The following is a 12196-nucleotide window of genomic DNA, read 5'->3' as shown; positions in this document are numbered from 1 at the left end:
TTCAAACACTTAAAACCCCTGAGAAATTTACCCTTTACCACTCAAAAATCTTGTGTTATTCCACCATCTGTTTGCTACATACTTTAGATCCAAGTTAAAGCTAGGTATATTCTTTATTTCTACCCTTCCTTTTTATCATCAAATCCACTGATATTAAATGATTTAAGACATGATAAAATTCTAAAATACATGTAAATATATGTCTTTATGTGGTAAGACATTCAAAAGAATACTCAAATCGAAAACTTGAGTGGAATCAGAAACCGCACAAACCATTCTCAACCCGAATAACTCTACGTGACAGAAGTGAGTTTTCTACCGCCCCTCTTTTATGTTTACAAGTTTTGGGTAATACACACTAAAAAATCCTAGTTGGATGATTTAAAAGCTTTGCTAACTAAAAATGCAAGTTATGTCACTAAACATATCTAAGCTTAAATTTCAGTTTTTTTACAAAAAAGTTGTGGTTTGTTCATGGACTGTTTTTTCCCTTCTTAAACTTAATGGATTTCAAAAATTTACAATATGAAAATATTTCAGGTCTATATCGTTTCAAGGACTACTCGCACGCATTCATATGATTTTTCTACAATTTATGACGATTTTTACAAAACTGGCTATCATTTCAGAACATTTTTGGACCAATTTGTAAAAATGAACATTTTAACTTTGGTTAGGAATGACTTAAGGTCAGGATAAAAATTATGGATAAAGTAGACTCATTTTCTAAGCTCTGAGAGTTTACGGATCCCTATTTCGACTTACGATGATTTTTGTATAATTTTTCTAAAATTGTGAACAAAATTGCCCTTCTGATTTATCTTGCTGTTTGGTTTTCAAGTATATATACAAAGGATCTCATTACAACAAAATGTAAATCTGTTGAATCAAAATTTTTTAGTCAAAGACTACATCGTACCTATCAGGGTGCCTAAAAAGTCATGTATTATAACTAGAATCTCTCGTAAAAGAGCGTGATACTTGTGTATAGATCTATACGGGACTTGTAACACCCATAAAAATTCAAACCAAATTTTAACTCTTCACCACATTTAAAATCCAAGAGTTATTACAAATATTTGTTTTCAAAATAGTCTTTATCAGAGTTTTCCCAGAAACATAAACAGAATTTGAGGAGCTGTACGATCACGCCTTTGCCTTGCCGCGATCCCCTGATGTACCTGAAACAATAAACTGAAACTCTAAGCCCGAAAGTTTAGTGAGATCCCCCAAAATACCCATACTCACACAATACAAATATAATCATAAACAGCATACTTTGGGTCCAATCAACCATCGGGTTGGAATACCTCATGCCCTCAACCTTTCGGTTGGAATGCCAACATATTATGGGTCCAATCATCCTCGGGACGGAATACCCCTTGCCCACAACCAACAGGTTGGAATGCCCACATACTATGAGTCCAGTCATCCTCGGGATGGAATACTCCAGGCCCACAACCAACATGTTGGAATTCCCAGGCCTATTGGCTTTCGCACAAAGCAGAGAAGCCTCAACCAATAAACAAACATGTGCACATATAACAAATAATCACATAACAGTCTATGCACAACAAACCGATCTACCGAATCATACCACATATCATATAATATTATCCTACCTCTAGAATATCGATCTAACAAATCATACTAACATAACATAACCAATAACAATTCAAAGGGTCGGCCTTGGTGCCTTAGACCCTTGAGTATAGTGAGGAAAACTCACCTAACTCAAAGTGTCGAAATGTTGAAATTCTAACCGTTGCCTCACTGGAAATCCCGAGCTGACACACATAATAAATACTAGGTTATTACCCGTCATCACTCCCTTGGCTAAGTGTCCATATAATTTATAAAGTCTATTTCTTTTGTCGGGCCAAGGCCCATCACCAAGTCCTTATCTTGAAGGTCCATACTCTAAAGTCCATTATTGGGCCAATTTACCAAATTGTGCCTAACCTCATGATCTACTATCATAACCTAGCCCAAAATATCTTATTTGTTGCGTCCAACAAAGGCCCAAATCCATTTAGCCCATAAACCCTAAGCCCATTTATCATGAGCCCAATCAGAGAGCATACGCGGTCCGTACCTCTCTGGTTACGCTGGGCGTAGAGCCATTCTACGCTGACTGCCATCGGGACAGTTGACCTCGTACACTATGCGTACATAATTTACGCTGGGCGTACGTGGGGTTCTACCAAAACCCTAATAAGTGCTTAATGGCTTAAGCTCTTAAGCCCAAATTCTAGATCCATCGACCAAATATGCCATGGGACCATAAAGTTCAAGACTTTATCATTTTGGGCGTCTAGAAAGTCCTTACTCATGCTCTTAACCCATTAAGACCTTCTCACTTCATGCATGGGACAAGCTTAACTGTTGGGAACTGGTTTTTATCACTTAAGACCCCTCCTAAGGTCTAAAAGGACAACTCATTTCATCTAAGACATCACATGCACCATCTTGGGGATTCTTGGGGCAAAAGACTTTCATAAAGTTAGATTTCTAGATCTATAACTAGTAAGCGCAAAGTTTCAAGCTTTTTACCTTTTGGAGCATCAATGGCACAATACAACCTCAGATCTATAGCCTTGCTTTCCTCCTCTAGCTCCTTGGTGCAATGTCTTCACTTCCCAAGGTTCAAGATGCACACCAACTCACACTTCTCACACACACTAGGGTTTGGGACGTTCTTCTGAGGTATGGAGGCTGAGGGTGAGCAAAAGAATGATCCCTAAGGATGCTTATATATCCCCCAACCCCGAATATTAGGGTTTTCATCGGACATAAGTACGCCCAGCGTACATGAGTGTACGCCCAGCGTACTAGGGCGCGCCTAGTACGCTTAGCGTACCCTTATGTACGCTCAGTGTACTCCTTCAAGTCCCAAAGTTTTAGTCCTTATACTCCTCGCGACCCAACACAACCAACTCCAAGGACCAACAGTGACAACTAATAAAAGGAAGAAGGGTTTTCAAGATATACCTGCAAGGTTCGGGGCATTTCAACTGACAATCCCGCAGCTAAGTTGCTTGCAACAGCTAGACCGGCAGTTCTGGGGTGACAAATGTCATAACATTCCGACGCCTGAAGAACGGTGTAATAGGTCATCTATGTCTTTATCATGGTTATAATAACTCACATGGGGAAACAACGATACATTTAGTTTATGTGAAAACATACATTCAAACGGTTTTATATAAATTTAAAACTACACATTACTACTTTACGTATGGAAATACTTGTACACTCCAGTCTTAGGGTTTTTCTAAGACTACAATTCATTGTAAGGAAAATATTTGATTTTCTGGAAACAAACATTATCATTTACAAGGAAAGGATTACATTTCACTCATTACAAATTCTTATAAACTCACCAACTTAATTGTTGACACTCTTTCAAAACTACTTGTATTCTCAGGTAATCACTAGAATAGGTAACTACCAAGTTTTGAGGATGAGACGCTAAGGCATCATACAAACTCATTTTTATCATCATACTGTAATTGATTTTGAAAATGTAACTCATGCAACAAACACTTTCAATTATATTTATGATGGTTGTGTTTGCTTTGGTCACTATTATTCTCTATGTTATGATATAATACATGAAAATCACCCACCCTGGATATTTCCGCCATCCTGGCTTGGGGGCGTGACATCGGGTATTGATAATGTTGCTTAAGTGATTAAAACCCTTGAATTATGCTTTGAAGCAAAAGGGGGTAAAATAGGAAAATAATATTACAGGCGTCTTACAGGACTTAAGGATTTTAGTTCGATAGATCTTAGTCAAAAGTAACTAGATGATATTATGGGGATTGTCAATACCTTTACATGCATATAAAGAATGTCGAAAACGAAGTTGAACCGAAGAAGTTATGCGTGTTTGAAGTTGGAGTAGAATTGAGTGAAAACATGTCGCCATGAAGTGGAAATTTGCCTTCTACGATGTGGAAAGCACCACGGAGTGGCAAATTGCCTTCCACGACATGGCAGGCACCACAGAGTGGCAATCTATCTCCCACGGAGTGGAAGTTAGGCAGGCCCAAACCCATGATTTTTAGGGTTTTCAATGTATTTAAAGGTAATGATTCATGTTTTAAGGTATTTTCTTAACCTCCATCCCATCTAGAACCCATTGGGAGAAACCCTAGCCTCCATCTTCATATTTTGAGCTTCTCCCTTCTTCTCTCATCTATTTTTAGAGTGTTTTTGGTGGCTCTGGAGTGAGGATTACATGCAAGATTGATCATTGAAGCTTGGCAGTTAAAGATCTCAACTTTCATCTACCTTCTGGACCTTTGTAAGTCATAAAGTTTCAAGATTTATTGCATTTCATCCTTAAATCTAGGTGTATTTAGTATTTTGGTCCATTTTATTGAGTTTTGGTCCCATTTGAGGCCTGTTTCATAGAGTTTGGAAAACTCTCGATCTTTTAAGTAATGTTTGGGTTTAGATGTGGTAATTTGGGTGAAGTAAAGAGGGCATGCAATAGCTCTTTTTACTCCTTGCATGAAGAAAGGTGTGTTTTGGACATCTTATGAACTAGAGTTTTAGATCTTGCTTGTTTGGAGCTTCTTAATAGATAAAGTTAGAAACTTTATCAATTCAGACATGATAAGGAATCAGATCTTAGTGTTGCAAGCTTGGACTTAATTGATTAAGTTAAGAAATATGTTTTTGGTCCCTTTGAGATTAACAGTTTAGTTCTTGGTTGTTTGGATTATCCTAATGTACAAGGTTGGAAACATTATCCATTATGAAGCTATTAAGTACCAGATATGATGTTATGAGCCTTGGTCTTTAGGAATTAAGATCTTAATAAAGAAAGGGATATTTATGCTAGAGACCACAACATGGTCAAGGAAGGCGCACAACGTGGTAGTGCTCTGAAATTTGACTGTTTGTCATGTAGTCCCTACGATGTGGTAGAAGCTTGGCCACGTTGTGGTGACCAACTAGGTGACCTTTGATAGTTGACTTTGACTTTGACCAAATTGACTTTTGGATCAACTTGGGCAAATTAGGATCATATATTGAGGATTTGTCTCTATTTGATGAATAGGTGACCCGTAATGTCGGTGTTTGTCTTCTAGTGAGTTGTCTGGATATCTGATAGATGTTGAGGCGAGTCTCCTCACTATATCCGTGAATCGATGGCACCAATGTCAACCCACTTGATTATGTATATGTATCCTTATATATAGGATGTTTTATGTAGTAGTTGTATGTTGGGCAGGTAGATTTGTTTTGATTACATGTGTTTGCTTGATATTGATTATATGTTTATGTCGAAATGACGTGGTTAGGTTGAGGCGGTCCAGAGGCCCGTGCTGAAGGCCAAGAGGCCCATGTGGTCAAGTTCATATTGTAGCCCCAATGGAGAGTGGTCCAACTACTGTAGGTCTTGCGAGACGGGCCAGTAGACTGTAGGCTCGGGAGAGCGGTCCAGGTATATTCTAGACCTTACGAGGCGGTCCAGGCAGACTGAAGGCTCATGATTGCATGCATTATTCATGCATTTGTTGTATTTTGGGAGAATTCAGTAAGCTTTGGTTTACAGTTGTTGATTTCATACTTTCAGATACTTTTGATGACCGGGGAAAGACGAATGTGTGATCATACACATCCTCCTATTGTTTTATGTTTTGAGAGATTGACTTGACACTCATATTTTTTGGGATATAATTTGAAAACAATGGTTGTTTATCCATAGTTTGTCGTGGAAATGTTTTTATAAAAATGAAAATTTTGATCATTGGTTTTTGGGATATTATACAACAAACAATTTTGAAAAGATTTTGATAAAAATCGTGAATTCACAATAAATATGAGCAATTTTAAAATATATATAAAACAATTTTACAATATATAAAATAAATCATAAAATTATTTTTGGTGGGAACATAAAAAAATGACCATTTTAATTAAAATCTTCTTCATTTTGACCATTTTCTTTATATCAAAGTGGGATCGGGACAGAATTTATCTAGTGACTATTCAATCTATTAATACCAAAAGCTATGAAACGTTTTTCAAACAGAAACTACACACATTACCGTTAACGTACTTTTATCGATCACTAAACCCTCATCTTCTTGATCCTTCAAGAACACGATTTTTACAGCAATTGATGATTAATGAGTTGAATTCACAAGTAGATAATCAGCAATGTGGACGAACAAAGACTCAGCGAATTCAACTCCAAGAGGATTTCCGTTCTCCACACCTCAGCCGGAGAAGAAGCGATGCTATTCTTCAAACATGTATTCTTCTCCGCCATTCCCGATCCGGCAACCACCGTTGCCGGCGTCTGAGAAGAAATGGACACCACCGCAACCTAGTAATAATAATAGTCTCTTCCATGTCATCCACAAAGTTCCCGCCGGTGATTCCCCATACGTCAGAGCCAAACATGTTCAGGTTTGATCGATTTCTTACTTTCTCTTCTTGACACCGATTGCTGGTTTCTTTCCTTTCTTGTATAATCTTCTTTTTAGTTATCATTTTCAGAAAGGTTTATGAGTTCTTCTTCTAATCTTCCGTTGTTAAAGAATCTAAACTAATTATATTTCTAAGGATCAGAATCTAAACAAATTCAATTTTATAGATCACCATGTGTTTGATAAAATGTCAAAGTGAAATCATCTAATCTTTCGAATCTGCTTAAGGGTTTATAACTTGATATACTGATCTTGTAATCTTTGTTGATTTAGTTAGTAGACAACAATCCAAGCAAAGCTGTACCAATGTTTTGGGCTGCTATTAATTTGGGTGATCGAGTTGATAGTGCATTAAAAGACATGGCTGTAGTGATGAAACAGTTGAACAGATCAGATGAAGCAATCGAAGCCATCAAATCTTTTCGTCATTTATGTGCACTAGATGCACAAGAGTCTCTCGACAACATTCTTCTTGAATTATACAAGGTTAAATATGTCTTTTCCACATTTATCAAGAATCAGAACTTAACAATCTGCATTTGTTAACAGAGATCAGGACGCATTGATGAACAGATAGGATTGCTTCAATCAAAACTTAAGCATATTGAAGAAGCTACTTGCATGAATGGGAATCGAACTAAGCTTGCTAGATCACAAGGGAAGAAGATTCAAATCACAATGGGACAAGAATATTCAAGGTAGATAACTAGAAATGTAGAATCATGAATCATGAATCATCTTCAAAATTTAGTTTTAATTTTTTGATTTTTGGAATTGAATCAGGTTATTAGGGAACTTGGCGTGGGCTCACTTGCAGCAAGACAAGTATAAATTAGCAGAAGAGATATATCGGTATGAAAGAAGCAAAAATCGATATCCAATTATTCAAAAAACATCTAATTTTGTTGAAAAGTTGAGATTTGGATTTGAATGTTGCAGAAAAGCGCTTTCGTTGGAACCTGATAAGAACAAGAGGTGCAATCTAGCGATCTGTTTGATGTACATGGAGAAGATGACGGAAGCGAAGTTTCTTCTGAGTACAGTGAAGGATTCAAATCGGAATCGGGACTTTGAAGAAGATTCATACGCGAAATCATACGAGCGAGCGATTCAAGTAATGGAAGAATTGGAAATGGAAAAACGACGAAACTCCGATAATCAATCATCGTTCTCTTCGTTTCTCAGTAGACACAAAGAATCCGATTCCAACGAGAAAGCGACGACAAAAGGAAGACGTAGCAATTCCGTTTCCGATCCCGGATTCCGTCGCGCGTATGCATCTCCGTCGCCGATCTGCGGCACGCCTAGGGTTCCGTTTACCCAGCCGAGAAGACGAGATTGGGAGAGATCGGATTCCGGTGGTTGTTTTAGGAAATTACATTTTGAAACCTCCGGAGAAGTTGAAAGGGAGCCATCGAAGGTAGGTGATGAAATGACGGAAATACCCTCGAAGGTTGTTGTGGAGAAGAAGAGTTGGGCGGATATGGTGGAAGAAGACGAACAGAATCAGAATCTGCTTGACGAGAATACGGATTATGGTGATGATGATGATGAAAACATCAACGAAGAAGAAGGTGAAGATTATGGTGATGAGAATACGGATTGTAATGTAATGAATCGGAAGATTGAATCGTTGGGTTTACAGGATGGATATCAAACGCAACCGGGGACTGCTAAAAGTAAAAAGGTTGACCGGTGTTTGACTTTTGGTAGCATGAGTGAAAATCGAAGTGAAGAAGAAAATTACTGGTGTTCTTCGTCTGAAAGGAAGGAAAGCTTGGGGTATGAGAGCTTGAACGGTGGCAATGGAGGTTTTCCGGCGAGAAATGGTTTTAAAGATATAGTTTTGACTTCGGAAAGGCCGAGAACTTTAGAATGATTCTGGTGATATGTAGGTTTTCCCACGTGTTAATATCTTTTTTTGTTTTTGGGATTTTTGTATGCGAGTTTAACACGTTTTTTGTAAAATAGTGATATGCATGTGTATACAGTACACGATATAGAAAATTTTGGTTTCATCGAGTTTTATTTTTTTTACCGAAACAAAATTGTGATATAAAAAAAGCAGGCTTAAAAATTTAATTCACACTATTCCAAATCGAGAAATTAAAATATTTCTGCTCCTATAAATCTCGTTATCCAATTAAATGATGACATGTGGCAAATTAATATATTAAAATATCATTAAATAAAAATTAAATATTACACATGTCCTTATTTAATTGAGTATGAAGATTTATAAAAATAAAAAGTAATAGAATATTTAATTTCTCAATCTACTCCTTAGTAACAGACGAGAATCTGATATTAACACTTCTATTTCTATTTCTTTAGGTTACCAAAGTTAGCAATTATTTCTTGTTTATTTTCTCAAAAGATATTTGAACCAAAAATCAATATCAGATCTTTAAAAGTCAGTTCTATCCATATTGTCTAATAGCACGTGTATATTTTAGAATTATAATAATTGTATGTTGATTTAGTCTTTTAGTCAAATAGTCTTAGCGTTTGAATAGGAGAGAATATCCCTCATTCAACAACTCTTCTGTTGTATATATGTTGTATATATGTTGTATATTCGTGAGTTTGACATATTTGAAATCAATTGAATTATCTTCACAATATGGTATCAGAGCTCAGTCTCGATTCATAATCATCTTCTTTATTTTTTATTTTATTTTTTCGTTTCTCAGTCACTATGGCATCTGGAGCGCCTAATCTCCTCAATCTCGCTACTACCACTGCCTTTACCCTAAATTTCCAGATCCCTGCTATCACAATCAAATTGGATCACAAGAATTACTTTCTTTGGTGTACCACCATTGTTTCGGCTCTTGAAGCTTTTGATTTGGAGGATTTTGTGTTAAACCCTAAACCTCCCTCCGGGATGATTGACATCCCAACTGTTGTAGCGACGCCAGCCACAACCACCTCTCCTACTGTTCCCGCTGCACCTGCCACTAACACCCCAAATCCGGAGTATGCCCTCTGGAAGAAAAGAGATAGATTTGTGCTGCTATGGCTCAAATCGACTCTTGTTGATCATGCCTCTACCCTTGTTGCTCGCTCTACCTCTTCTCATGTTGCTTGAAAAACTTTTTCAAGCTCAGACAAAGGGCTTGTCGTATGCAACTCAAAGTCCACTTACAAACCCTTACCAAGGGATCAATGACCATGCTTGAATATATCGAGCGAAAACGGTCCATCTCTGATTCACTAGCAGAAAATGTTCATCCAGTTAATGATGAAGACCTCATAGTCTACATTCTAAATGGCCTAGATTCCTCCTACGACAATTTTATCACTGCTTTCATGATGAAATCGGAGGCACTTATGGTTGATGATCTTATTGGTTACTTACTCTAGGAGGAGGCCTAACTTGAGCAAGAACACCACCGCTTTTCCTCAGCTAATCCACCCTTAAGTCCTGCTGCACTCACGGTCAACCGCTCAAACTACAAGTCACATGCCAGTTCGAATCAAGGGTCCAATTCTTCCTACTCTACTCGTAACTCAGATTCAAGAAAGAAACGAGTCACCTGTCAACTATGCAGCAAGCCAGGTCATGGGGCCATTGATTGTTAGCAGAGGGGAAACCATATTGATTACCCATCAAGGCGCCGAAATCCCAGGACCAATCCTCGCCAAGCCAACTTAACCCAACATCAAAGCTCCTCTATTGTGTTTGACCCATCCTGGTATGCAGATACAGGGGCCACTGACCATGTGACTCTTGATATCTCAAAGCTCAATATTGTTGATCCCTACTCTAGTGATGACAAAGTCCAAGTAGGCAATGGTAATTACTTATCCATCTCTCATGCTAGCTCTTCTTCTTTACTAAATCTTAAAATGCCTAATGTTCTTGTTGTTCCTGGACTCACTAAATCGCTTCTTAGTGTCTCCAAGTTAACCGATGACAATGATGTATAAGTTTCTTTTTGGCCTAAATCTTGTTATGTTAAGACATTACAGGGTCAAACTCTGCTCCAAGGGGATAAAAAAGATGGTCTCTACCGATTCCCACTTCATCATTTTCGTTCCTCTCCAAACGTCTTTCACACCAGCCACACTTCTTTAAATGGATGTCATAAGCAGTTGGCTCATCCACATGAATCCATCTTACGTCGCCTAGTCTCTACATTTAATCTTCCTGTTTCATCCAATAAATTTCCTAATGTTTGTCACTCATGTCAATTAGGAAAAAGTTATAGACTGCATTGTAGCACCTGGTTCCTGGTACGTAAATCTTATTTAAGTATTTCTCTTCTTTTAGCCTTGGACTCGGCGAGTCACAGGTCCAACTCGCCGAGTAGATACGGGACCCGGGACACGTTTAAGTTGGTGACTCGGCGAGTCCATATTCCGGACTCGACGAGTCACCGCTGTTGGATGAAACCCTAAGTTTCAGGGGTTTGCACCCTATTTAAACTCTCTTTCCGCCCCAATCTCGCCCCCATTCACCCTCAGAGCCCTGTATCTCTCTCTAGCCTTGCTTCCTTGTGAGTTTGAAGTGTTTTTGTGGTGTTCTTGAAGTTTTTGAGGAGAAAGAAGAGTGAATCAAGAAGAGGAGAAGGAGGCCAAGCATCTCTGTGTCATTCCAACGTTTCCCCTGAGGTATAGCTCGTTTCCCCTCTGTTTTTAAGCTTATTGTCCCTTATAGCTCCATTAAAGTCCTCTTTGAGCCATTTCCAAGATTGTGTATGTTTGAGGGTTTGTAATAAGCTGATTGACCTTTATATCTAGGCATGGTTGAGCTCCAGGAGCTCAGATCTACTGTCTTTTTGGAACCATATTGCATGAAAGCCCTAGATCTACCCCTTTTGGTGCATTTTGGACCTTAAAACCCTCATGGTGGTCTATTTACACGTAAAGTTGGAAACTTTACGTGATAACCAGGCCCTAGGAGCTCAGATCTATGTATGGCATGAGCTAGATTCAAGCAGAATCGACCATATAGTAATTGCATGGTAACGACTCGGCGAGTCGTTCATCTGACTCGGCGAGTCGGTTCGCGAGTCTCTGAGTTTGTCCCCTTTTCGTAGTGTCGAGTGAGCAGTGAGTCACGGGGTGTGACTCAGTGAGTCGGAAGCTGAACTCATCTATGGAGGAACTCGGCGAGTCAATGCCCTGACTCGGCGAGTTCAAGGCAATCTCCTTAGATCAAGAACAGACTCGGCGAGCTGTTCATACAACTCGGCGAGTCTTAGCATAAGTGTTCTTCGGATGAAGATGAACCCGACGAGTTGTTCATACAACTCGGCGAGTAGGATGAAGGACTTGAATATCAGTTTAGAAGGAGAACTCGTCGAGTCGTCGCCTAACTCGACGAGTAGAAACGGGATTCAGGACAATCGTTTTGGTAGGGACTCGGCGAGTTGGAAAGCCAACTCGGCGAGTCGGGTCAACTGAAAGTTGACTCTGACTTTGACTTAGGGCATGATCAGGGGTAAAATGGTCATTTTACCCAAAGGACAGTTAGCAGTGTTTGATTGAGTATGTTGTGGGAATTGCAGCCGGAGGATTTCCGGAGCAGCAGCAGCAACAGTAGACAGTCAGTTCCCGATCAGATCAGCAGCTACTTCGAGGTGAGTTACCTTCCAGTAGTGGTGGGTTTACGGCCACAATGCCGACCCACCAGTAGGAGTTGTATGTAGATGATTGTCTCTGTGATATTCATCTAGGGATTACTACTACCTGTATTATGTTTATGTGCTAGTATGATATGATGTTATGTGCTAGTG

The 12196-nt window shown here is 38.8% G+C and overlaps 1 protein-coding gene across 1 annotated transcript; it reads left to right on the top strand.

The window, feature by feature from the left end:
- The first annotated feature begins 6020 nt into the window (after positions 1-6020).
- On the top strand, positions 6021-8474 carry LOC145070571 (protein POLLENLESS 3-like). Its single transcript, XM_079017515.1, has 5 exons — positions 6021-6432; positions 6726-6938; positions 7002-7150; positions 7236-7304; positions 7392-8474. The coding sequence occupies exons 1-5, from the start codon at positions 6181-6183 to the stop codon at positions 8329-8331; spliced, it is 1623 nt and encodes a 540-aa protein (XP_078873641.1). The 5' UTR covers positions 6021-6180; the 3' UTR covers positions 8332-8474.
- The last annotated feature ends 3722 nt before the right edge of the window (positions 8475-12196 follow it).

Source organism: Lactuca serriola, chromosome 8 (assembly GCF_051521515.1).
Source record: "Lactuca serriola cultivar US96UC23 chromosome 8, Lser_US96UC23_V15, whole genome shotgun sequence".
Classification (NCBI taxonomy): domain Eukaryota; kingdom Viridiplantae; phylum Streptophyta; class Magnoliopsida; order Asterales; family Asteraceae; genus Lactuca; species Lactuca serriola.
The sequence above is the reverse complement of the archived record's forward strand: the minus strand, read 5'-3'. Positions and strand labels throughout refer to the sequence as shown.

Bases quoted from the DNA above. Each gene is read 5' to 3' on its own strand.
- LOC145070571 (XM_079017515.1), top strand. From the start codon at position 6,181: ATGTGGACGAACAAAGACTCAGCGAATTCAACTCCAAGAGGATTTCCG. The intron at 7,151-7,235 runs GTAGATAACTAG...GAATTGAATCAG, and splicing joins ATGGGACAAGAATATTCAAG to GTTATTAGGGAACTTGGCGT. The intron at 7,305-7,391 runs GTATGAAAGAAG...TGAATGTTGCAG, and splicing joins TTAGCAGAAGAGATATATCG to AAAAGCGCTTTCGTTGGAAC.